Source organism: Artibeus jamaicensis, unplaced genomic scaffold (genome assembly GCF_021234435.1).
Source record: "Artibeus jamaicensis isolate MK-2021 breed Jamaican fruit bat unplaced genomic scaffold, CSHL_Jam_final scaffold_1964, whole genome shotgun sequence".
NCBI classification, from domain to species: Eukaryota; Metazoa; Chordata; class Mammalia; order Chiroptera; family Phyllostomidae; genus Artibeus; species Artibeus jamaicensis.
Window position 1 is genome coordinate 20,721,719 of NW_026522030.1, and position 27,707 is coordinate 20,749,425.

Below are 27,707 nucleotides of genomic sequence, written 5' to 3' on the forward strand. Positions count from 1 at the left end.
TGATGTGGTCGTGCGAAGACGTAATACAGCGTTTACCTATCTGCCATCTTGACTAGGAGCCCTCTTCGCCAGTTTTTAACATCAGTGTTGAGCCCTAGCCGCCTCACTCAGTTGGTGAGAGTGTCGCCCCCATATGCCAAGGTTGTGGGTTTGATCTCCAGCCAAGGCACATACTAGAATTAACCAATGAATACATAAATAAGTGGAACAACAAATCGATGTTTCTCTCTCTCTCTCAAAGCAATAAATCAACAATTAAAATAAAAAAGTGTTCTCTTCTTTGCAATGGACTACTTTTCATTTTAGCTTCCCTTAAGTAGAATGCAAAGTTGTGTGGTAAACAAGGGTAGGCAGGTGATGTGTTCAAACGAATGCCAATAAAGTAAAAACGACAGATCACCAGCCTGTATCCCTTGCCACTAATCCAGTCGTGGGGATCCCTGAGCACCAAGGTGCAAAGCACATCCTTTATTAAATGTAGCAAGTTTTCTATTCTAATGTTGCTTAGATAAAAATGCAACAATATTGGGGTTTTTTTCCTTCAATCTCATGAAGGAAAACTAAGGGTTTTCAATATGTTGAGGTCGGTGGCCTATTAAGGAAATTTGAATCCTCCATTTTAATTTCTTTATTTTACTTTTTTTTGGCTCAAAGCAATATATCAATAAATGTTTTTAATGTACCATGTGTGAAAGCAATGTGAAAAGACTATTGAGATTTTGATTGTAGATTTTTTTCCACCTTCAAGAAACTCAGAAGAAAATAATTTTTCTAGTAGAATATAAACTCATCAGAATGAATAAACTCATCAGGTAGAATAAACTCATCAGGTAGCATAGCAAAAACAGGGAAATAACCCTCAGACACTAACTTCCTCCTAGAGGTGGAGCTCAATATTCAGTCCAGAATTCAGGTGCCTGTTAATGACTGCTCTGTTGCAGCCAAACCAGAAAACAAACAGCTGCCCTGCTCCTTGATTCAAACAACACTGGGTATAGAGCTCGGGCTACGGAATGGAAATCAACACGTCTTTTTACCAGGGGCTATGCTCCAAAGGACCTCATGTAAGTAACTTAGCAGTTTGGGAGAGTTTTATCATTGAAATTGCAATCCTAAAGAAAGGGGGAAATTTCAAGGAAGAGGAGAGCATTGATTTTAAACACATCCATCATTCATTTCTAATGTCACCTTGTAACTGCTAATTCATGTTAGTCGTTTTATGGTTCCTATTTGTTTCTCAAAACTGCAGAAACTCGTGGTCTTTTCGCATTTCTAAACTGAAAGCTGAAAATGAACTTCCCTTTAGAGCCCTCACTTTCATCCAAGAAAGTAGATTTATTCTTACTTTTTGAATCTTCTGCTTCGGAAATGCAGTTTATTTACAAAAGTTTGCTACAACTATTTGTATTTGTTACTTTGCTTTTGCGACGTTATTTGTTACTTTGCTTTTGCGACGTGATTTGTAGAGCTGCCCGGCATGTACTTCACTTTCTCCCAGTTATTTAACTACTGACTAACCACATTAGGGAGGAAAGTGCACCTACCCTGACTTATATCGTATCTAAGCCAAATAAAATGGAATTATCATGTTTATCGATGCATCAATATGTCATATAGTGTGCTATATTATCATGTACTTTAACTTACATTTTTATTGAAATGTGGAAATTCAGATGTTTTAGGAAGTCATCACATTTCAATTTGGTGATTTAAAAAAATATATATTCTCTCTGGCCAGGTCACTCAGTTGGTTGGAGTGTCATCCTGTACACCAAAATGCTGCAGCTTCGGTCCCTGGTCAGGATGCGCACACATGGGAGGCGACTAATCGATGTTTCTCTCTCCTCTCCTCTTTCTCTAAAATCAATTTTTTAAAAATCCTCAGGTGAGGATAAAAATATATATTATATGTAAATATATATATTCAATGTAAAGATAACCTATAGTTGAGGAATGGCTTATAAGGACTTTTCAATCAAATGATGTCATTCTTGCAACTATTTCCAACATTCTACTTCTAGCTATACCACTAATGCCTAATTTCGGTTTGCCTCCTTCAATGAGAATTTGTTTTATTTTTTTAGTGTACTTTCACTGACATTCAAATTCAAGGTCAGCTTTTCCGAGCTTCTTGTTGGAACTTCTTAGTTGTCGTTTTCCCCTCGTGTCTTCAATAAGATCTAAGAAATGGTCGTTTCTAGTTACAAAACTATAGTTGCTCTGACTCTCATTGTTCATGTGACTGATTTTTTAAAAATGCACCTTGAAGTGACCATTTCATCCGTCTGCCTATACTTGGTGGCCCGATGACCACATCAACTCACGTAGAGTGTTTTGTCTTTAAGTCACATCCACCTGATAGTTGTCAGTATTCTTCAGCCAAACTTTTCTCCGGTCGGGCTAGTCTTCTCCTTTACATGCCTTTCTCCCTCCCTTCTTGTTCTCTTCAATCACAACACGTTCTCTTCTAGGAAAATGGTCCTTTAACAGGTAAAGTTGATAGGCTTTCACGACAGACTGAATTTGAGAGATAAAGGTGGAGAAGTCAAGGACTCCTCCCGGGTCACTGGGGGACGGCAATATCATTCACTGAGACTTAGAATGGAGAAAGCCCGAGTTTACGGAGAGGAAGAAAATTTCATTTGGTGAGTTGGTTCGAAGTGCCTGTGGGACACTTCCAAATACAGGTCTTCTAAAACAAGCTGGGTGTTTGGCTTTGGATGGAGGAGACTGAGAAGAGGTTTAGATTTAGAAATAAATTTCAGTGGTTGTATTAAGCCGTGCAAGTGGATGAGATCTCACTGGGTATACACTAAAATGAGTTGAAAGAAAAGCCGAATAGGAAATCTTAGGAAGAATTAATTTTTAAGTAGAAGGTTGAGAAAGTATAGCAGCCAGAGAGAATAGAGGGAAGTGGAAATTCAGGGGGTGTCATGGAAACCCAGGAAGAAGAAAGTTTCAAGAATGAGGCAGTGACCAAAAGTGTAAAGAAAGAATCCCGAGAAGAGGAGCCGGAGGGGGAAAGGGCTGGACGGCTGGGAAACGTGAGCCGGAAAAGGGGGAACGTGGCCAGCAGAGCACCCCTGAGTGTTAAACGCAAAACACAATGAACAGAAGTCCCTGGGTTTCCGCCGAACTTTACATTCTACAGTGTTAAATTTGATAATGGCTAAGGGTCTAATTGCCAAGATTTAAATAATTGCTATCTGTAACATATTATAAAAAGAGCTCTGAACTGGCCAAGAGTAAAAGTATAACAAACCGGTAGTCAGGGGGGCCTTAGAAAAACCTGGGGGAGGAGGTGGGACGAGAAATGCCACCGGCTCCCTTGGGCTAGAAGTAGCAGTGTGTTTCAAATAACACAGATGTGGGGGGTGAATTACGCTTTATCTCAAATCCGTATCTCCAGGCCCTGCCTTTCTCCGGTCCTCAGTGTCAGGAAAATGCCCCCTCCGTGCTGCGATTTCAGCCCCTCCTCCCCTCCCCCAGCCCAGCCTCGCGCCTGCCTCTCCTGTGTCGGTTAAGAGCAGTGCCGGTTCACCCGGTTTTGTGAGGCAGAAACATCAATCATTGTCTTCCACCATCATCCCTTCTGCCACCTAGTTCTGTCCGTTCGTTCTCCGTACTCTTTTGATTCCGGCCTATTGCTCTTCCTTCCCACTTCCATCACCTTAATTCAGGTCTTAAAATATTATTCCTAAGTGGGCCTCCTTTCTTCTAGCCCTTCCTCCTCTTCCCAACTCATCTTCCACAATTCTAATTAAGCACATCTGATCATCTCCGCTGATTAAAAAACCTCCCAGTTCTAGTTCATGCCTGACCTCCTTAGCATGACGTCACCAGGGCCCTCGCTGACCCGGCCTTACTCCCATCCGAGCTGCACCTCCGGTGGCTTTCTGCCTCCACACGTGTCTCTCTCTCTCTCTCATCACGCGACGAAGTTTCTCCGTGCTCCTCAGCTCGCCGTGCTCCTTCACACCCGACTCACTCCAGTGACTGAGAGAGAGTGTTATCCTACCGAGCACGTGGGCTTGGACGTGGGCTAATACAAGTGCCTTGGACTAGCCAGCGGGAAAAGAACTGGGATGGCGATGGCTGTTTGTAAGAGATGTGATCTTCCTGTTCGACTCGACACTTCTGAGACTGGGTTTATTACATGCCATGATTCAAGCAGGTTATCAGGGAGACGAGCATTCCTGGCAGACCGAGCTTCAAGGAACGTAGGGTCGGATGAGAGAAAGGACGTATGGAGTGAGGTAACCAATGTGACTGGTTTCTCAGGGTCCCTATAGAACATCAGAGAGAGAATTAGGATACAATGAACAGTCAAGACAAGTAGTACTACAGGAATTTGGAGGAGAAAGAGATTATTTTGGGATAAGGACTTGGTTCAGATTAACTTTCAAAACAGAAATAGGACTTGAACCTGAGTGGGGAGTGATGTCAACAGAGGTGGACGTGGTGATCTGTTCTGTGCGGAAGGACCCGGATAGGGGAATGACGTCAGTGAGGCCACAAGGAAGTCAGGGCGTGATTGCTGGGCGTGTTTAGTGCCCAAGTTGATCCCCTGGCTACACTTTACCGAGTGGGGGGATGAGGAGACAAGGAAGTGTTTCTTAATCAAAGAAATGGCCTAACAAGAGCAGCCTTTTAAGTAGATTAATCAGGCTGCAGTGTGCAGGACAGGCTAGAGAAGTGAGGGAAAGCAGGCTGGAAGAGCAAGGGGAGGCGCGGGTCTGGGGCGCTGTGCTTGCTTAAATCTAAGACACTTGTCACATAACAGACTTTGTAATGAAAACTACATGAAATGCATATGTTGATTAAAAATAACTCTTGAGTTTAGGTAAGTAAAATAATGAAAATCGAGGTACCTCTGAATTAAGGAAATATGAGGATGAAGATTTGAATGAATTAAGGTGGTGAGAGTAGAAATGGGAAGGAAGAGTAGACAAAAGCACACAGAACCCCCATCCTGACAAAACACATTTTAAAGAATTTGAAAGATTGAATGTTAGACAGAGAGTATGAAAATACAACTCCATGATTTTGAGTCTGAATGAAAGTGGCAAGTTGATACCATAAAGAGAAATGGGGAAGTCAAGAAGAAAAAAACCAAATTAAATTTTAGATACCTAGTTGGAGGTGAGGAAATACCTAGCAGGCACTTGAAATTACAGGCCTAGAACTGGAGTGATGAGGCCAGACCATACATCCAAGGAATCACCTCCCCAGAGGTCAAAATGGACCACCTGAGAGTGAAGGAAATTCCGAAAGATGGCATTTGTAGAAGACCCGGGGCAGGGTGTAATCACAAGGGGCGGGCACATTTAAGGACCAGAAGCAGGGTAGGGAAGAAGATCAAATGATTTGAAAGGTTGAATTAGATTCATTCTGGAGGAGGGGAATGAAGGACATGAGAAGAGAGGTGTTGAGACCTTTTGTCCGTGCTCTGGACTTACAGACATTAACTATGTGTATTTGCATGTAACCTAAGCATTCACACAGGTGTCGAGGAGCCCACCTCAGTATTCCACAGGAATGCCACGTGGGACCCCACCTTCATTTTTAGCTACATGCCAACTGCTAAATGTTTACTATTTCTCAGCCCCAGGAGTTTGGACCAGCGGCTGGGCTGGTTCCTCAGCCTACATGTGAAGTCATGAAAATTTCCCAAAGGTTTATTGCTGGGACTAAGTGCTGTTGACCTTAGCCTGATCCTTTGATATCCAAAAGAATGTACTTCCTACGTAGCTTTCTTTCCCCCTTTGTTTTTTTCCCCCTCATAATTCTTTAGTAAGCAAGTTATTTTAGAACATAATTTTGTTGATCCAACTATTCATAACAGAGTCAAAGTTAAAGGCAAACTAGGTATTAACACATTTCCAGTTTTTCTAGAATAGCTGTGCCAGTTAAACTTTCTGCACTTCTATTAGTCAGGGGTGGCTGAGAACTTTCTGGCTTACTTTATTTCCTCAGCAAACAGGGAAGTAATAAAGTTATCTATTGGTTTAAAATGTAATATGTGCACAGCCCATAAAAATACATTTTAAAATCCTGATAAAGTACAATATTTCACAAAAACAAGCACACAGTCATTGTATTTATCTGTACTTTTGTTCTATGACTGGGCAAGCTAGCGCAGGGCTGGCTCGGCACCGCAGGTGCTTCGAAAAGCTGATTGGCTGACACGATAAACTGATTAGTAATTGGGGATATGAAGAGCGATTAGTGGTCCTGACATGCAAACTTCAAAAAGGCTTCTCTTCTTGTTGTGTCTTAATCAGTACACTCGCAAGCATATTTTTCAGTCTCATGCTCTTGCAGACCTGAAGTTGACCCATACCGATTAGGATGTCACAGAATTATTTTCAGCTAATGTAAACTTAATCCTTAACTTAAACTTAATGCTTTTCCTAAGGAAAAAAAGAATTGCTTTCCCATTTTTTACTGTAGCCTCATCAGCACGGGTCACTTCTCTCTCTTCCGGGGAGGGGCCTATGCGACTTGATTAGGCTGTAAGTGATCTGGCTTATGCAGTGATGTCTGGCTTGTGAGATGTGTTTTGCCTCTTTACATAATCTAGAGACTGGCAATTAAAAGTATTGTGTCTGAGCTATAACGTGAGGAGAACAGCTAAGACAAGGATGTTTATGAAACAGAAATATTTAGTTTAATGTGGTGATTAGTTGCTCAGTTTTTTTCCATCTCTTGATTTCTTTCTGATATCGGCTGTAGTGTAAGTGGAGGCAGGCTGGCTTCCTCACTCAGGTGTCTGGGTAACTAAGGGAAGCAGTGTTCCCACAGCCTTGGAGGGGCCTGATAACCAGTGTCCTCACAGCCTTGAGACTGGGTCCGATAAACTGTTCTCATAACATGAAGTGAGCTCACATGTGCAGAATATTATGTTATATAATTTCTGGCATTTTGCCAGCTTTGTTCCCCTCTAGTACTTAAGCAGATGAGAAGGGAGGCAAGTCAGGGACTTCCTACTGGGGGCGATGATGAAGATGAAAGACACGCAAGGGGGCAGGTGCCATGATGGGTGCCACACTGGGAAGCAAGAGCCATGACATGAGATATGCAGATAGTCAGCTTGCAGCAAGCGTGGCTCACACCCCCATGAATAAAGGCATTGCCGACATCCCAACGGCTCTGTGAATATTCTTCAGTCTGCATGAATACCATGAACCTGTCTGGCCTGGAAGGGTGGCAACACATTGGCTAAAGGCAGAAATGGCAAGTAATGGCACATCCCCGCCTCCCTTCCAACCTCCCCTAAAAAACAATGTGACAGTCACAATACTCTTTTTCAGTGAACTCAGCCTCAGGGTCCTTTTCCACATAGTTCTCTGAGCAGGCACGACCAGTGGGTTGGAGTTGGGAATTGAAATGATGAGGTTGGGGCTGTTAATGTCTTCCGATGGCAAGGAAGTGGGCACCTTAAGACAAAGATTATTTATTTTAAGGATACACATGGATTGAAGTTGGAAGAGGCAAGTCAGGGACTGGATTTTCTCTGTGTGGCCCACCTGCGCTACCTCTCGCAGCATATCCGTGTCTACGTTTGTAATGCGCTCCATTGTCCGATTCGCTCACAACTGACCGACCCTGTTTTCTACAGTCTAATTGCTTCAGTGGGGTAGGTTCACATGCTCAGTTCATACCACTGTGTCTATTAACACACATGGCCGTGATGCTGGGTCTTTTCGTGGGTCAGGGATAGGCAGCTCTTGTCTAGGTTGCCCATGCACACTGGTAATATTTTCTTTCTTTAGGTTAGGAGTGTTCACTTCATGAAAATTCGGAATTCAACACATGCTTACTATATGTGAGATTTCTTCATTATACTTCAATTAATAGTTTATTTTAAAAAGTTGCGCCAAACTGATCTTTTCTTTCTTAAAGCCTTTATCAAACTGGTACAAATGAAGAATGTCGTAAACATTCTATCTATTGATTTTAAAGAATATATCTTTAAAAATCTCTTAAGATATGTATGTGAGCAATACAGAGAGATGTGGGCAGGAGAAGAAGAGAATTATGAGAAACCCTAACTAGTGGCACAATGTACCCCAAAATCGGTGATCAAGATCAACCTGAAGATAGGTTTATATCACGATGTGTCTGGGCTCTGCTTATGGTAGGGAGGTGGCTAAACATGTGGGGTCAAGGGCTGGGCTCATCTGCATACAGCTCATCTGCATACAGCTGCGGGATCTCATGCAACTCTCCCTCCGGGCTTGTCTCCCAATCTGTAAAATGGGTGTGACGGAAGCTGTATCTTAAGGTTGTTAGGTGTACTGAATGAATATAAATAGAGTGTTTATTAGAATAGTAGGCTACTAATACTAGTATTTATAGGAAGGTAGTGTGCTTTATAATTAAATAACCAAATAAAAGAACAAGACTAATCCCTGTTAGAAGAAATGATCCCTAAGTGGCCACAGGAACTTCTGTCCGGGGTGCTGTAGAGAGGTCTCCCCTTTGATGAGAAGGTTGGATTAGATGATGTCTTAAGGTCTAGGATTCTTTGACAGTCTAATTATGCCCTGAATGTCTGAATTTATAATTTTGCTTATGGAGTAATCTATAGAAAAATCTAATTTTATTATACTACAAAGCCGTAAGTACTTCTTTGAAGGTTGGAGAGCCCTCAGATTTAAGTCAAAAGAAATCAACCAAACCAGCAAATGTAATGACTCAGGGAGATTTTTGGTATGTTAATTCATTCTTTTAAATAGCAAGTAACAGAGATGTAACAATATTTATCCATAGAAAAGTGATTCCAAAAACCTCAGAGAAAATACCCCCTATAGCTCCTTGCTGCAATTTTATCTCAAGAGAACATAGGGAAAATTCTTTAAAGAGTACAATTTTCTTTAAGGTTAAATGACTCCATGAATTCAGAACTACTTGACTATATATGGAAATATAGAATTCTCAAGATTCGTCAAACATAATCTATGAGTGCACAAATTCTTAAAATTTTATTATCTATTATTAAAAGTACTTACCCTTCTAGTTACATTTTTCCTAGCTATAATCTTAAATGTGTTAGAAAAACATGTTGTATTTATAATATGCATACAAAAACATGCACAGGAGCCCTGACTGGTGTGGCTCAGTGGTTGGAGCCCAAAGGTTGTGGGTTTGATTCCCAGTCAGGGCACATATGTAGGTTGCGGGCTCATCCTCAGTCCGGGCATAGGTACGTGTGATACCCAGTACCGGTGGGAAACCCCAGTCTGGGTGTGATAGGAGGTAACCTAGCAATGCTTCTTTTTTTTTAATTTAATTATTTTTTTGAGTACAGTTTTCTGTCTTTTACTCCCATCCCAGCCCACCCCCCCCACCCAGTGGTCCCCACTTCCCTCCCATTTCCACCCCCCTTAGTTGTTGTCCATGTGTCCTTTATACTAGTTCCTATAAATCCTTCTTCCCCTTTTTCCCCTGAAATTCCCACCCCTCTCCCCTCTGGTCACTGTCCCCTTGTTCTCTATTTCAGTGTCATTGCTTTTATTTTGCTTTCTTGTTTGTTTTGTTGTTTAGCTTCCTGTTGAAGGTGAGATCATATGGTATTTGCCTTTCAATGCCTGGCTTATTTCACTCAGCATAATGCTTTGATGCTTCTCTCCCTTCCGGGCTCTCTCTCTAAAACAGCAAGTGAAAATGTCCTCATGTGAGCATTTTTTTAAAAAAGTGCACATATCTTAAGCATACAATTTAAATTTTTATTTATTTTTAAATATATTTTATTGATTAGCTCAGTGGATTGAGCTTGGGCCTGCGAACCACACATCGCGGTTCGATTCCCAGTCAGGGCACATGCCTGGGTTGCAGGCTGGTTCCCTGCAGGCCAGTTCCCAGCAGGGGACGCACGAAAGGCAACCATACATTGATGTTTCTCTCCTTCTCCCCTTCCCCTCTAAAAATAAATAAAATCTTAAAAACAAATAAATGAATATATATCCCCCCCCCCCCCTCTCGAAAAAAAAAAAAAAAAACCCCAAATAAATAAATAAATAAATATATATTTTATTGATTAACAATTAAAATTTTTTACAAACTAAACACATCCATTTAATAAACACCAAGGTTAAAAAATGGAACAGTAACATTGTTTTTGAAATTAACTTTTTTTCTTAACTTCGAGAGACAAAAATCAATGTTCTGTTCTGGATATTTGGTGGTATGGCATGTAACTTTAAAAGTGATATACCCACCTTGAACATCTCCTGGGACTTGTAATACCACTTGTGGTAGGCAAAAGAGTAACTCCCCAAAGATGTCCACATTTTAATCCTTGGAACCTGTGACTATGTTTCTTTACATAGCAGCAGAGACTTTCCAGATGTGATTAAATTAGAGTTTTGAGGTGGGAAGAAGCTGGTTTACCCTGAACCAATGTAATCACAAGGGTCTTTTTAAATGAACAAAGAAGGCGGGAGAGTCACAGAAGGAGATGTGGCAAGGAAAGCAGATCAGGGACCACAAGCCAAGGCACCGCTACAAACTGGAAAAGGCAAAGAAGCAGATTCTCCCCTACAGCCTGTGGAAGGCAGACCACTGATACCTTTTTCAAACAGAGAGAGATTTGACATATAACACTATATTTGTTTCAGATGTACAACAACAATTCAATATATGTACACAGGTTTGGGCAAAGTACATTTACAGTTTTTGTATGGAAAATAATACAACAATTAATAAATAATAATACAAGAATAAACCCTGTTTCACATACTCACAACCGTAAACCTCCTTTTACCCCAATGATCAACACAGTAAGTCTAGTTAACCCCCATCACCACACATAGTCACAAATTTGTGTGTGTGTGATGCCTACACTGCTACCTTGAGTTTAGCCCTGTGACACCCATTTTAGACACAACCGTGTTTCAAACCATTAAGTTCGAGGTAATTTGTTACAGCAAAAGTATGAAACTTGTCTATGGTGTGGTGAGTCCATGTTCAGATTCATACATACTATTGCCTGTTTAGTAGCTATCTGATAGGTATCTCAAACAACGTAATTGAAATTGAACCTACTTTGAACTCCCCAAACCTGGTCACCAACATCTCCCTGACCCCCTGGCATTTCTCATTGGTAAATGGCACTAGTCACCCAATTACTAATGCCGGGCACCTGGAAGTCACCATTGTTTCTTTTCTTTCTTTTTTTTTGCCACCCCATCATACCTAATCCATAATTAATTTTCATCAATTCCACTTCCAAACTAAGTCTCATACCCATCCACTTCGACTTTGTTTCAATGACACCATTTTTCAACTTTATTTTATTCTCTTTAACATGGAATGTGTGCATACACTACAAAATACACGACGATAGTTTAAATAGAAACTCAGTGAAAAGTCTGACTCTCCCCGGCCCCACGGACGCAGTCAGCGAGGTGCCACATTGGTTACGCCTCCTTCTGAAGACTGCCGTCATTCTCGATCCCAGCCACTGTCCACACAGCAACCGAAGCGATATTTGAAAAAGAAATCCAATGGCACTTTTTGGGGACAAAACCCCTTAATATTTGTCGTTTTGTGGCAGATGTGACCTTTTAGAGGCTCCGAGCTAGCTGCAGGGAAACGAAGGTTAATGTCCTACGCAAATTAGAGGTTTGTCATTAATTGAAAAATCAAGTGCGAAAGTTTTATGGATTAGGATATTCATCTTATATAACAACTTTCAATGAGTTGTTAGACTGTTTAGTTCCACCTGTAGTAAACTATCTAATGGCTGTAAAAAAAAAAAGTGTTTTGTTATCACCAACTCAAAGTTTACCCACGATGACTCTTTTACCCACGATGACTCAGGAATCTGAAACAATCATTCAAGAGTCTCCATCGGGACCTATGAGAGTGTTTTCCCACCACTTTTCGTGCCACAGCTTTGTTCTCCGGCCGCCCCTGGGCCCGAACTGACCGGGGTTTCTCTGCAGGGGAGGCCCGGAGGAGTTCCTTACGATGACCGGCTAGTATTCGCCAACAGAGCCTTCTAGCAGTCAGGGCTTTGAAGTGGCAAGCCTTGACTCCCGAGACAGATGCGGGTCGACCGGCTACACAACAGCATTGTTCCGGCCGCGGCCTGCGAAACGACTGGGGGAACGGCAGGCCAAAACAAACACCCTATGGGAGGGGTCGGACCTCCGAACGTTCGTGTGGCCGGCGAGCGAGAGCTGGGACCTGCAGTAACACAGGGGAAACCACCACTGAAGGTTCTCTGTCAGCCCCGCCCCGCCCCCGCCCCGCCCCCGCCCCCGCCTCCTCCTCAAGAAACCTTTTGCGGAAAAGGGTGGGGGGCGTGGAAGGGTACAGCCAATCACAGGATTGCTCTCAGGTGACGTAAAGACGCGCTCGCTGATTCGGGGTTGGTGGGGGTGTGCGGGGGGGCGGGGGAGCCGGGGATGAGCGACTAGTCAGCGACCCGTGGGAGTTGCGGAAGCCGGAGGGGCGGGCTTGCGCGCGGCCTGCCTGCTGGCGTGGCCTCCGGCTCTCGCCATCGAGGCGTGGCAACAGCAGCGGCGGCGGCGGTGGCCGCGCGAGAGAGAGTGGGACTACCGACTGGTGAGTGCCACGCGTCCGTCGGGGACGCGGGGGCGGGCTCCGGGAGAGCATCCTCCCGGCCTCTAGGGCTGCTTCCCCGACCCCTCGGGCCTCTTCACCGGCCCCAGTCCGCGGCTTCGCACGGCGCCGTGCCCTCGAGGCCCACCTCCGACCCGGGCCGCGCCTTGTCTCCCGGGGTCCTACGCGCCAGGGCCCCTCTTTAGTCCCAGTCCCGTTATAGGCCCCACCTTGTGGCGGGTGGGGCAGACAGGTTCAATGCAGCCCCGGGCGAATAGCCGGCAAGTGTGAGTGTGTGTGTGTGTGTGTGTGTGTGTGTGTGTGTGTGTGTGTGTGTGTGTGTGTGTGGCGTGGGGGGGCGGTGTCAGAGAGAGGCCTGGCTTGACTTTATCCCAGGGCAGTGCCGTGTAGTGAAAATACAGGCTGTCCTGCAAGATAATGCCCGTTAAAAGAGTTGTGCAAGAGAGGATAGACAGCTACTTGGCAGGCAAGTTGCTCTGGGTATAAAGGTTGAACTGATAGATGATTTCGAAGGTCTGCGCCCAACCCTGACTATATTCTTAGTCTGGGCTTCCTTGGAAGTTTGATGAGCGTTTATTTCACACCCCACCCCTCCATCCTGAGCACACTTGTAGAACTGTTACTGCACGAAAAATATTCTTTGCTCCTGAGAGGAGGGCTAGGGCACAGCCTAGCATTATAGATAACTGGTTAACCCAACTACAGGCCTGAAACAAGCCAAACCCGATGATAGCTCAGGAACAGGGTTCTGCATTTCAGACCACTTTTTATATAGTCCCTTCCTTCTTTTATTCCTATGAGTCTCATCCCCTCTGGACTGAGGGAAAAGTGCTGCACAGCAGTCCTCCTTTATCCGTGAGGGACTGTTCCAAGACCCTCAGTGGGTGCCTGAGACCAGCAGATAGTACCAGACCCTATATATACTGTTTATGTTCCTATGTATACATACCTGTGATGAAGTTTAATGCCTTTTCCAAAGCACTTATGCACTGTCACTTTAACTTGTGCAGTTTGAGGTGTGACAGCAAAACCAGCATGATTTTTTCCCTTCTTCACAATTTCACACACAGAAGATGTGTTCTTACTGTAGATCTTAGCAACCTCAGCATATGATTTTTTCCTTTCCTTGTTAAGTTTAGAACTTTCGAATTTTCACTTAAAGGAAGCACTTTACAGCTTCTCTTCAGCATATTTGAACTACCAGCATCCCTTTGGGACCATTATTAAATAAAACAAGGGTTACTTGAACACAAGCAGGGTGACACTGTGACAGTCATTTTGCTAACAGAGACTGTGAAGTGACTTAACGGCTGGGAGCATATGTATCATACAACCCAGAACAAAGGGATGAGTCACATCCCAGGCAGGACAGAGTGGATGTCATGGGATTTTTATCACCCTACTGAAAACAGCATGAAATTTCAAACTTAACAATTGTTTCTGGAATTTTCCATTTAATAGCTCAGATCATGGGTAACTGAAGCGGCAAAAAGGGAAACGTCTGATGGGGGGTGGGTATCATGTTCTCTTGGAAGGACCAGGCACTAAAAGTTCTCACTCATACATATTTATGAGATCAACAGACACCAGGCAGTCGCTGCATGTGGGCAGGGTTCTGAATGCTGGGTTGGGTTCGGGAGAGACAGAGAAACATGGACAATGCTGTTCCACTCACCTGTGCATCTTGCATGTGCGCTGACCAAACAGAACCAGCGACCTTGGCCTATTGGGATGATGCTCCAACCAATTGAGCTACCCGGCCAGGGCCCTGGGTTTGACTTCGGTTCTGGCAGTTGTTAACTGTGATTTGGGGCAAATAAATAATTTTCCACTGTACCCCAATGTATCCCATTTGTAAAATGGGACAAATAAGATAGAGCTGCAAGGATGAGATGAGTTAATCATTGGAAAACTCCTCAACACAGTGCTTGGCACCTCAGACGTGCTTAGCTGGTGTTTACTGTTAAAGAAATGTAGGGACATTTACTTACGTGTACATAGTTTATCTATAGAAGGATAGATAAGAAACTGGTAATTCTTAGCTTCCAGGGAGAAAAACTACATGGCTGGAAGCACAGAAGACTTTTGATAATAGCCTTTTGTTACTACAGTTTTATTTTTCTTTGTATTTTTTAAAGATTTTATTTATTGATTTTTAGAGAGAGGAAGGGAGGGAGAAAGAGAGGAAGAGAAATATGAATGTGTGGTTGCCTCTTGGTACACCCTACAGGGGACCTGGCCTGGAACCCAGGCATGTGCCCTGACTGGGAATTGAACCTGTGTCCCTTTGGTTTGCATGCTGGCACTCAGTCCACTGAGCCACACCAGCCAGGGGATGACGTCAGTTTTAAACCATGTGAATATACTACCTAATCAAAAAATAAGTTAAATTATTTTTTAAAAGATTTTATTTATTTATCTTTAGAGGGGAAAGGAAGGAAAGAGGGAGACAACATCAATGTATGGTTGCCTCTTGTGAGTCTCCTGCTGGGAACTGGCCTGCAACCCAGGCATGTGCCCTGACTGGGAATCGAACCGTGATATTCTGGTTCACAGGCCCACGCTCAATCCATTGAGCTACACCAGCTAGGGGTGAAATTGTTATTTTTTTAAGAAGAATTTACCCCTTAGAAAGGCATTTTACTATTATTTTCTTTTTAAGATTTAACTTCTTTACAAAGTTTTGGCCTAACTAACTTTATATTTTTTATAGTTTATATATAGTTTATATTTTTTACAGTTTATATAGCTAGCTTACTCTCAGTTTTGGTAGAGTAACCTTCAAATTACTTGGTAAATGCTAAGTATTTTAGTATTGCCAGATGGAAAGTTTACTGCTTTTTTAAAATGAATACAAATTGACCAACCATGAATGATTTGTTTTTGCCTCACTCAGCAAATTAAATATCACCAACACTTTATTCAGGTTAAACTGAATTATGAGTGGAAAATAGGATTATGTACAAGAAAACTTAAAACAACCTTTAAAATTTTTTAACTTAATGATTTTTTTTGAGAGAGAGGGGAAAGGAGGGGGAGAGAGAGGGAGAGAAAGAGAAAACATCCATCTGTTTCACTTATTTATGCATTCATTGGTTGATTCTTATACGTGCCCTAACTGAGGATCAAACCCACAATCTTGGTGTGTCAGGATGACGCTTTAACCAACTATGCTACCGGCCAGGCCTGGCAGCTCCCTTTTTATAAATGGCATTGTTACTCAAGCTTTTCTGGATTCCTGGGTGCAAATTGTAAACATTTATACACTTCCTGAAAGATAAACTTTGAGATCATTCTATGAAGTGAAATTTTATGTTGATATAAAGAAGTTTAAAATGCTCCATAAAACATACCTCTTATCCCTTAAGGGGTCCCTGAGTTTTACTTTTCAAGTGGAGGGGACAGGATGGTGGGGGATAGGAAGGTGGGGGGGGTGAGCCACAGTATGTATCTGTGTGGTAGGGCCGCAGTGCTGGAGGCAGGCAGCAACTGAGAGGGGTGGGGTGTGGAGGAATGAGGTTCATGTGAAAGTGGAGGTGAAACCAAGGCTGGGTTCTGAGGTAGGAGGAAGAGTCCAGAGAAGAGGGAGAGGAAGTGTTGGGTAGAGGCACTTGCATCTAGAAAAGCACAGATACGGAGACCATGCAGAACCCCACTGGTTGAACTTCAACCCCACTGGTTGAACTTCAGGGACTTCGACATGGCTTTGGCACAGAGTCAGGACACTTGCAGTCAGCAGGGACAGGGATGGGAAGATGGGCTACGTCCAGATCAACTTGGACCTTACCCGTAGGTGATGTATCCTGTTTAGCATGCAAATCAGATTTATGAACTTTGCAAAGATCACTTGGAAAGTCTTGTGGGAAACAGGCGGAGACTAGAGACAGGCAACTTAACTTTGACAGTCCTTTCCACAGCCCAGACCTCAGATGAGGGACTGGACCAGGGGGTGCCCTGGTGAGCATGGAGAGGGGGAGACAGATTTGAAAGATATTCATGAGGCAGAACTGGTAGGGCCGGAGGAGGTACAGGGTGAGGGACAGAGGAGACAAGGGCGTCAAGGCATTTGGATGAGTGGAAGTTCACAGGTGACTTAGAGAACAAGGAAGGAGAAACAGGTTTGGAAAGGAAAATGGGTTCTGTTTGGGATAGTGGCTTTAAGGTGCCTGCGGGACAGGAAATTCTGGTTGGCACTTAGAGTTTGTAATCACCAGCAGTGAGTGTTAACGAGGCCTTAAAGGTAGAGCTGTGTGTTTTTTGGTGGTGGTGGTTTTAAATCTTGATCTTACTTATCTTTCTCTTCCTCAGCACTAATCAGTGCTTTGTATATAGGGGGTGAATGGTGTGAGCAGAATAGATCTCATCCCTTGAGATGTGATCTTGAATCTGGGGGAAGTAATTTCCCCTCTTAACACCTGTTTCCCTTTTTGTCAGTGAGGGAGTTGAACCAGGTCAGTAATTCTCAAAGTTTTGCCATAGTCTGGTATGTTGGAATCAATTGTAAGGTATGGCAAGTAATTTTTAACCAATTAAGAGCTGATGTTTCCTCACCTTTTAAATGAGACTTGATTTATGTCACTGTTTCTTAATTGCATTGCAGTATGTTAAGTTTGAGAGAAAGGGGTGGAGTTATAGTTAGTGAGCCAGAGTTTCATAACTCTCGATATACCAGGGGCTGTGTCATACACCCGTGCGGTGGGAAGAAAGGTAGGTAAGGACTTACAAACTGCAAAACTCTGTTTATATATAGGATGTCACCCTGATCATAAATAATTTTTATTTTTGCAACTTCAGGAACTCTATTTTAAGGACCTTTCCAAAAGACAAAAACAAGTCATGGAGAAGAATGGGAATAACCGAAAGCTTCGGGTTTGTGTTGCTACTTGCAATCGTGCTGATTATTCTAAACTTGCACCCATCATGTTTGGCATTAAGACGGAACCAGAGTTCTTTGACCTTGATGTGGTGGTGCTTGGCTCTCACCTGATAGACGACTATGGGTAAGATGAAATCACTGTCTTACGATATTCTCCATTGCAATACAGTGTACCGGGGAGAGCTTGGATCTAGGAACTATGTGGACCTAGCTTCAAATCTCAGTCCTGTCACTTAGTTTTTAGGGGGCTCTGGAGAAGTTGCTTAGCATCTCTGAGGCTCAGATTCCTCAATTATAAAACAGAGTGAAAACCTATGTTGTAGGTTATCATGAAGAATGGAGATAGTAATATAGAGGATTCATCACAGTGATGCTGCTTAATAGGTGCTTGATGCTGTTATTACATTCAGGAGAAGCAGCACTTATATATTGTGTAATGTAATGACGTGGTTCCATGTAATCTACTTTGTGAGTCCTAATGGTAATTTTACATTAAAACTGGTATATAGCTCAACAACATAAAATAGCAGATATGAAACAAGATTTTAAAAATCTAATTGATTTACAATGTAACGTAGAATGTTATGTTACCATTTCCATTTATGCTTATTTTGATTGATCAGAGTCGAAATAGGAAAAATGACAAGTTGGGAAATCTTTGAGGGAGCAGAATATGAACAGATGAACATTCATTTTGTTGCATGTAATACAGTGGCATTTAGCGCACCCTTGTGGCATGGAAATGTTAATGCAAGATGGTAAAAAACAATATTAAATGTGAAAGAAGCTTGTGTTAAAGAAAATTGTCTTTTTCAGACTGTTGTTTAAAAACAAGATAATAGCAAAAGCAAAAAACAAAGAAAAACTTGCCTCCAAAAACCAATTTAGCAATTTGATTCTAACGTAGAGTAGAGAAGAAATTTATGGAAGCTCAAAATTTTGTAATTTTTCAAAATGTGAAATGAATTCTGCGTAATAAGAAAACTCACTTCTTATACACGTAGGACAAAGATAGGACAAAAGAGCAGAGAGGTGTTACCGAGAGCCCGACATGGCAGTCTGAGTGGGCCATTTGACTTCTGTGAGAAAAGCGTGACAGAAGGCTAGTGGGAGAGGCCCCCAAAGGCATTGTGCTGGGTTTCTCATCCGCCTGCCACAGTGACTGTGTGTGGGGAGGTGCTGTTTACGTGGTGATACTGTTAAACAGGGAATTTGTCTGATGCTTAATGGGAATGCGTTTAAAGTACATTCTAACAAAAGGAATTGGTTGCTCCCAGGAAGAGGAACTGGATGACGGGAAACAAAGGAGAATGTAGTTTTTCATTGTACAACTTTTTGTATCTTGAATTTTAAACCATGAGGGTGTATTATCTACCTTAAGAAGACATTAAACCAACAGAAAAAAATAAGTTACCTTTCTACTTCAACTGCTCAGATATTTTTTAAAGCATTTTTATGCTCTTAACAATTAGGCAGAAAAGGAAAGGAAATCAAATTAATAAAGACTACTTAGAAATTCATTCGTTTATTTACTCAACAATTTTTTAAAGAGATAAGGAATGTTTCTAAACATCCTCCAAGGCACAGGAAAGCCCCTTGCACAACAAAGTTCTCTCTGGCTCAAAATGTCAGTAGTGCTGAGGTTGAGACACCTGGCTGCTATAGTGTTTCCCCACAAAAATGTGGGGAGAAAAGTGGAGGGAACAGTGGCCAAGATGGCAGAGTAGGTAAATGCAGCACTCATATCCTCTCACAACCACACCAGAATTACAGCTAAACTACAGGACAGCCATCATTCAGAGCCCCCTGGACTAGAGCTGAACAGGAGTCCTATTACTAAGGGTACAAAGAAAAAAATCACATCCAGACTGGTAGGAGGAAGGATGGAAATGAGGAATAGACTGGTCCCACTCCCACGTGTGGCAGTGAAAATTGGGAGGGATATCTTGGCTGCTGAAGAGCGAGGAGTACCAACCTCATGTGAGCCTCCAGCCTAGGGCTCCTGTGCTGCGAAGAGAAGTCCCCATAACTTCTAGGGGTGAAAACCACCCGGGACTATAAGTCCAGCTGAGTAAGTCCAGCTTACTCAGCTGAGTAAGACAGAGGGCTCCTGGAGTCCCAGACATTTCTCTTTAAAGGTCCCCATGCTCTTATTCAGACCTACTTGCTCTGAGCTCTAGCACTGGGGCAGCAGCTGGAAAGGTGCCAGGGACATATGTGGGGGGCAGGGGGAATACTGAATTGTTTGGCCTTAGGGCAAGGGTTGGAGGGGCAATGTCTCCCAGACAGAAGTGCTGGCAAGGGCCATTGTTCCTTTTCTGGGCCCTCCTTTCACAGAGCCAGCAGGTAGGCCCCGTATCTGAGTCTCCATCAACCTAATACAGTTCTTCCTGCCCTGGTGATTCCCCGAGTCCTTGTCCCACCTAGCTTGCAGGCCCACCCAAGATGTTTCCACCAGCTTTTCCATGCAAGCAGACTGTCTTGGCTCAGGTGCAGACTTTCCTACAATCTCTCAAACAAGCAGCATCTGGCCTTGGCATGCCTTATACCTCTTGCTAAGTGGCCCCAGGCCTGGCACAAGTGGCCTCAGGCCGGTACTAGTGGTAGCCAGCCTTGGTTCGAAGATTGGCCTCTCCCAGGCACCTCTGAGCCTGGTGCAAGTAGCAGCCATCTGCAAATCACTTTGCAGCTCATCCTGGGTGGCCCCTGTCAGTGCACAGGTGGTTAATGACCTTTGCCTGCACCTCCCAGGAGGCCCCAGAGCCAGCACTCCTGGTGGACAGCTTCAGACCACACCAAAATACCCAACCACCTCCATGAGCAACATATTCAAGGTGAAGACTCAGCAGGTACCTGAGCCCTGTTGAAGTGAGTAGTGCTCTGAGATGAGCCTCTGCACAGCAGATCCTCCATGGTGGTCATGGCTACTCCTTGCAGCAGATTGGCCAGGTGGGTAAATCCCTCCCATTGACATGCCAACAGCAATCAAGGCTCAACTACAGCACGAGGGTGCACACATTCTATATGTGGGGGTGCACCTGGAGTACCCAGCTTGGCTAACTGGGGAGGCTGTGCCAGTGGGCCCTATAGGACATCAGCATAAGGCCACACTACCAAGACTGGGAGATGTAGCAGCTCTACCTAATGCATAGAAACAAACACATGGATAAAGCCTAACTGAGGAGACAAAGAAACATGTCCAAAATGAACAAAATTCCAGAAAAAGAACTAAACAAAATGGAGACAAGCAATCTATCTACCAGATGGAGAGTTCAAAACATGAGTTTTAAGGATGCTCAATGACCTTAGTGAGAATTTCAACAAAGAGATAGGAAACATAAAAAAGAACCAGTCAGAAATGAAGAGTACATTACAGGGAATCAACATTAGAGTAGATGAGCAAAAGGATGAAATCAGTGATTTGGAAGATGAGCAAGCAGAACCACCTAATCATAACAGGAAAAAACTTAAAAAAAAATGAGAATAGTTTAAGGAGCCTCTGGGACAATGTCAAGCATACGTACATTTGCATCATTGGGGTGCCAAAAGGAGAGCAAAGAATTGAAAACCTAATTTAAAAAATGATAATGGAAAACTTCCCTGACCTGAGGAAGAAAATAGACATACAAGTCCAGGAAGCACAGAGAGGTCAAACGATGAACCCAAAGAAGGTCATACCAAGACACATCATAATTAAAATGCCAAAGGTTAAAGACAGAGAATCTTAAAATCAGCAAGAGAAAAGCAGTTAGTTACCTACAGGGGAGCTTCCATAGACTATCAGCTGATGTATCAGTAGAAACTTTGCAGGCTAGAAGAGACTGGCATAAAACATGCAAAATGATGAAAAGCACCAAGATTACTCAGCAAAGCTATCATTTAGAATCAAAGGACAGATAAAGAGCTAAAGAAGTTCATCACCACCAAATCAGTAATACATGAAATATTAAAGGTCTTAGATATGAACAATAAGATGGCAATTAATACCTTATCTACCAATAATTGAATCTATAAAACAAAATCATAGATACAGAGAATGTTGGGATGGTTACCGGATGGGATGGGGGTTTGGGGGTTGGGTGAAATAGGTGAAGGGATTAAGAAGTACAAGTAGGTAGTGACAGAATAGTCATTGGGATTTAAAGTACAGCACTGGGAATAGAGTAGCCAAAGAACATAAATGTATGACCCATGGATATGGACAGTGGTGTGGGGAATGCCCGTGGGGGGGTTGCTGTTGTGTGGAGTGTGGCAAAGGGGGAAAAATTGGGACAACTGGCCCTGGCTGGTGTGGCTCAGTGGATTGAGTGCAGGCCTGCGAACCAGAGGATTGTGGTTCGATTCCCAGTCAGGGTATGTGCCTGGGTTGCAGGCCAGTTCCCAGCAGGGGACGCACGAGAGGCAACCATACATTGATATTTCTCTCCCTTTCTCCTTCCCTTCCCCTCTAAAGATAAATAAATAAAATCTTAAAAAAAAATTGGGACAACTGTAATAGCATAAACAATGATACAATTTAAAAAGAAGATAAAACTAATACGTAGAATAATACAAATATACTATTTGAAAAAATAAACATGCATCCTGAAAAAGCTAAAAAGGGAATATACATCTGTATGTTCACTGCAGCATTCTTTACAATAGCCAAGATATGTAAGCAACCTAAGGGTCCACAGCAGATGAATGGATAAAGAAAAAGTGTTGCATATGTACGATTGAATATGACTCAGTCATAAAAAATAAAAAAGAACAAAATCTTGCCATCTGTGACAATATGTATGGAGCTAGAGGGTATTGTGCTGAGTGAAATAACTCAGGTAAAGATAAATGCCATATGACTTCACTTACATGTGGAATAAAACAAAACAAAACAGATGAACAAGCAGAACAGAAACAGATTTATGTGAGGGGGTTGTGGGGCTGGGTGAAAATGGTGAAGGGGTTAAGAAGAACAAATTAATAGTTACAGAATAATCAAAATTGAGGACAAGGGAGTGAATTCTCCTGTATGTCCCACTCCCCCCACATGCACAGCCTCCCCCATTATTAACATCTTTCGCCACAGTGGTACATTCATTCCAGTTGAGGAGCTTATGTTGACACATCATTATCACCCAAAGTTCTAGTTCATGTTAGGGTTCAACTTGATGCTATAAATTATGGTTTGGACAAAGCTATAATGACACAAATCCATTATTACAGAATCATACAGAATTGTTTCATATCCCTATAAATATGTTCTACCCTTTAATTCATTTCATCCCTTCTTCCCCCCAACCCTAGACCACCACTGATTTTTTTTTTAACCACCTCCACAGATTTGTTTTTTTCAGAATGTCATATTATTGGAATCATAAAGTGTATAGTTTCTCAGATTGGCTTCTTTCACTTAGCAACATGCATTTAAGTTTCCTTTGTATATTTCAATAACTTGATAATCATTTTCTTTTTAGCACAGAAGAATTGCTATAAACATCTGTTTTGCAGATTTTTTTTGTATGGATTGTGGACATAGTTTTCAGCTCCTTTGGGTAAACCGAGGGGCATGTTTTCTGGATTGTATGACTAGAGCATTTTAGTTTTGTAAGAAACTGCCATGCTGTCTTCCAGAGTGGCTGTATCATTTCACGTTCTCTGTGCAATGAAAGAGAGTTCCTGCTGCTCCACATCCTTACCAGCCTTTTGTGTTGTCAGTGTCCTGTATTTTAGCTATTGTAATAGGTGTGTGGTGGTATCTTGTCATTTAATTTTTATTTCCCTGATGACATATGGTATGAGGCAGCTTTTCATCTGCTTACTTACCATCTTTATATCATCTTTGGTGAGGAGGGGTCTGTTAAGGTCTTTAGCCCATGGTTTAATCAGGTTGTTTTATTTGTAAGTTTTAACCCCATACATCAAACAAGAAATCCTGAGGGAAATTAGAAAAGATTTTGAACTGCATAATAAATATTGTAATATACCAAATTTGTGGGTATAGATGAAGCAGTGCTTACAGGGAAATTTATATCTTTAAATACCTATATTTAAAAAAAGACAAGTTTGGGGGGTAGGTGAAGGTGGAAGGAGAGTAAGGGGGATAAATGGTAATTGAAAAAATACAATAAAAAATAAACTATTAAATAGGTCCCAGCCAAGACAGAGGCATAGGTAGATATGCTTTGCCTCCTAGCACAACCAAAAGAAGGAAACAACCAATTTAAAAACAAAAAACAACTAGAACTGCCAAAAAATTGAACTGTATGGAAGTCTGACAACCAAAGAGTTAAAGAAGAAACATTCATCCAAACTGGTAGGAGGGGCAGAGAGGATGCATGGCAAGGCGGTGGCTGGCAGACAGGGAAGTAGGTGGTCTGAGGAAGCAGCTGTGGTGGCTGGTGGACTAGGTGGTCCCACATTCATGTGCTTATAAACCAGGAGGAACAACTGGGAAGCGAGACAGACCATGTAACCCAGGGTCCCAGTGCAAGCAAGATAAGGCCTCAGAACATCTGGCTATAATAACCTGTGGAGGTTGTGGTGGTGAGAGAAACTTCCAGTCTCTTGAAAGTGGGGAAAGAGCTGAGTAAGTGGTACTATTCCCTCTCTGACCCCTCCCCCACATACAGTACCACAACACAATGAAGTGGGTTGCTTCACTTTGGCAAATACCTAAGTCTCCGCCCCTTACAATGTAACAGGTGTGTCGGACAAAGAAATATGGCCAAAATGAAAGAACAGATCAAAACTCCAGAAAAACAACTAAGTGATGAAGAGAGAGCCAGCCTATCAGTTGCAGAGTTCAAAACACTGGTAATCAGGTGATTGAGTACGGCCACAAAATAAAGGAAGACGTGAAGGCTATACAAAGTGAAGTAAAGAAAAATATACAGGGAACCATTAGTAAAGGGAAGGAAGCTGGGATTTAGTTAACAATTTGGAACAAAAGGAAGAAATAAACACTCAACCACAACAGAATGAAGAAACAAGAATTGAAAAAAAAATAGGGAAAGGCTTAGGAACCTCTGGGATAGCTTTAAATGTTCCAACATCCTAACCATAGGAGTGCCAGAAGGAGAAGAGGAAGAGCAAGAAATTGAAAACTTATTTGAAAAAATAATGAAAGAAAACATCCCCAGTCTGGCAAAGGAAATACACTTCCATGTAGTCCAGGAAGCTCAGAGAGTCCCAAAAAAGTTGGATGCAAAGAGGAACATGCCAAGACACAACATAATTACCCAAGATTAAAGATAAGGAGAGAATCTTAAAAATCAGCAAGAGAAAAGGAGACAGTTACCTACAAGGGAGTTCCCATAAGACTATTAACTGATTTCTCAAAAGAGACCTTACAGGCAAGAAGGGGCTGGAAAGACATATTCCAAGTCAGACAAGGCAAGGACCTACATCCAAGATTACTCTATCAAGCAGAGCTTTCATTTAGGATGAAGGGCAGATAAAGTTTTTCCCAGATAAGGTCAAGTTAAAGGAGTTCATCATCACCAAGCCCTTATTATATGAAATGTTAAAGGAGCTTAATTTAAGGAAAAAAAGATCAAAACTATGAACAGTAAAATGACAACAAACTCACAACTATCAACAACCTCACATAAAAAAACAAAAACAAACTAATAACAGGAAGAGAATCACAGAAATGGAGATCACATGGAGAATTATTGAGGGGGAGGGGGAGAGGGAGAATGGGGGGAAAGGTACAGGGAATAAGAAGCAATAAATGGTAGGTTAAGAGTAGTATAGGAAATGGAGAAGCCAAAGAACTTATATGTACAACCCATAGACATGAACTAAACTGGGCGGGGGGAATTCTGGTGGGAGGGGGTTGCAGGGTGGAGGGGAATAAAGGGCAGAAACAAGATGGGACAACTGTAATAGCATAACCAATAAAATATACTTTAAAAAACAGTAAAATGATAATCTCCTAACTATCAACAACGATCTAAAAAAAACAAAAACTAAAACTAAGCAAACCACTAGAAAACAAAAAAGAATCACAGAAATAGAGTTCACATGGAGGGTTATCAGTGGGGAGGAGGGTGAATGGGGAGAAAGGTACAGGGAATAAGAAGCACAATTGGTAGGTAGAAAATAGACAGGGGGAGGTTAAGAATAGTATAGGAAGTGGAGAAGCCAAGGAACTTTTTTGTATGACCCATGGACATGAACTAAGGGGGGGAATGCTGGAGGAAATAGGGGTACTGGATGGAGGGGGATAAAGGGTAGAAAAAAATGGGAAAACTGTAATAATATAATCAATAAAACATACTTAAAAAATGAAAGACAAGTTTAGAATCAGTTATCTGTTTCCACTTCAGTAAACAAACAAAAAAATTAAACCCTAATTAAATAGAAGGAAGGAAATAATAAAAATGGGAAATCAGTGAAATATGAAAGTAGATTAAACAATAGAGAAATTTAAGTCAAAATTTATTCCTTTCAAAATATTACAGCCATTAAAAGACTAAAAGGGGAGTATTAGGCTAAGAAAACTGACAATTTAGATGAAATGGACAAACTCCTTGAAAAACACTGCTTATCAAAACTGGCAGAAAAAAATCTTCAGTCCTATATCTGTTAAAAATTGAATTCATTATCAAACACTTCCTATAAAAATAATTTCCCACAAACAGGACTTCACCCATGAATTCTATCAAACATTTAAAGAAAAAAATGACACGAGTCTTATACAAACTTAGAAAATAGGAGAGTAGATGACTCCCCAGATTATAAGATAAGCATAATTCTGGCATCAAAACCTGGCAAAGACATTATAAGAAAATAAAACTCAGACCAATATCACTCATGAATATAGACATAAAAATTTAAACAAATATTAGCAAGTCATATCCAATAATATAAAAAACCAATTAATACATCATGACCAAGTGGTTTTATCTCAGAAATTCAAGGTTAATTTCACATCTGAAAATCAATTAGTATAATTAATACCTTAACAGAATAAAGAGGAAAACCCATATGATCATCAATACATGCTAAAAGACATTTGACAAAATTAAACAACTACTTAGATTAAAAAAACTTGTATCACACTTGGAATAAAATGGAAATTCTCCAGTCTGATAAAGGGCAACTGTAAAAAACCTATAACTAACATAAAATGTATGCTTTCCTTCTAAAATTGGGAACAAAATAAGGAGTTCCACTTTCACCACTTCTTTTCAACTTGTACTAGACATTGAGGCCCACACAATAAAGCAAGAAATAGAAATAAAAGCACAAAGACTGTTTATTTATAGACAACATAGTTTGTGTAGCACAATCCAAAGGAATCTGTGAAATGACTGTTAGGACGTCCACGTGAGGTAAAGTGATGTGTGTAAAGAATCCTTCGTGATATCATAAAATATTAGTGTTAAATGAATTAAGTAAATGACAAAATTGTATGTGTACTGTGTTCTCAACCATGTTAATATATGCATGAAATGACTAGAAATAAAATCAAAATGATAACACTGGTATTGCCAAATGGAGGTTTATTGATGCTAATTTTCAGTGTTTTTCCATTTTTCAATAATAAATGTATTACATATTTAGGAAAAAAGCCATACCTTTTAGAATCTCATGATAACACACAGGAAATTTTACGACATTGCAAATTACTGTTGTTGTTGAAGCATGAAACAGACTTGAAAGTGCATTTCACAGCCAAGTTAATGCTGTAAAACTTTCATTTCACACCAGTCAGAATCATGCTGCATCAATCCTTGGCTGGTGTAGCTCAGTGGATTGAGTGCCAGCCTGTGAAGCAAAGGGTCACTGGTTCGATTCCCAGTCAGGGTACATGCCTGGGTTGTGGGCTAGGACCCTGGTGGGGGTTGTGTGAGAGGCAACCACACACTGATGTTTCTCTCCCTTTCTTTCTCACTCCCTTCCCCTCTGTCTAAAAATAAATAAAAATAAAATATTTAAAAAAATTATGTTGCATCTATAACATACAAAGAAAATCCAGGTGATAATTTCCATCATTCAGAAGTTTATATTATAGTAATATGTCAGGTGTCCTGGTTCCCTACTGTTTTTTTAAATGAGCTTTGCTTTTATAAGTAGTATTTTTCTATTCAGTAGCATATTTCTTTTTAAATTTTTAAAACTAAATATATATATAATTTATATTAAAAAATTTAAAAAGAAATATACACGAAATATATATATTTATATATGTTGATATATATAAATATATAAAAGAAGTCATGACCATTGTACATTTTGGTCTTTTTTTCCC

General features: G+C 41.5%; 1 protein-coding gene across 4 annotated transcripts in view; it reads left to right on the forward strand.

Annotated features, from left to right (window-relative positions):
* Positions 1 to 947: 947 nt before the first annotated feature.
* The window catches only part of GNE (glucosamine (UDP-N-acetyl)-2-epimerase/N-acetylmannosamine kinase), a 51,232-nt gene continuing 24,472 nt past the window's right edge, over positions 948 to 27,707 (forward strand). Inside the window, exons 1-2 of one of the 4 annotated variants that reach the window (XM_037144518.2) lie at positions 948 to 1,064; positions 17,389 to 17,594. In XM_037144518.2, the coding sequence (XP_037000413.1) occupies positions 1,014 to 1,064; positions 17,389 to 17,594 (257 nt within the window). In that variant the 5' untranslated portion in view covers positions 948 to 1,013. Of the gene's footprint in view, positions 1,065 to 12,452; positions 12,577 to 16,449; positions 16,552 to 16,579; positions 17,302 to 17,388; positions 17,595 to 27,707 lie in introns of those variants that run through there. The other 3 variants (XM_037144523.2, XM_037144522.2, XM_037144521.2) reach the window with 3 other exon arrangements.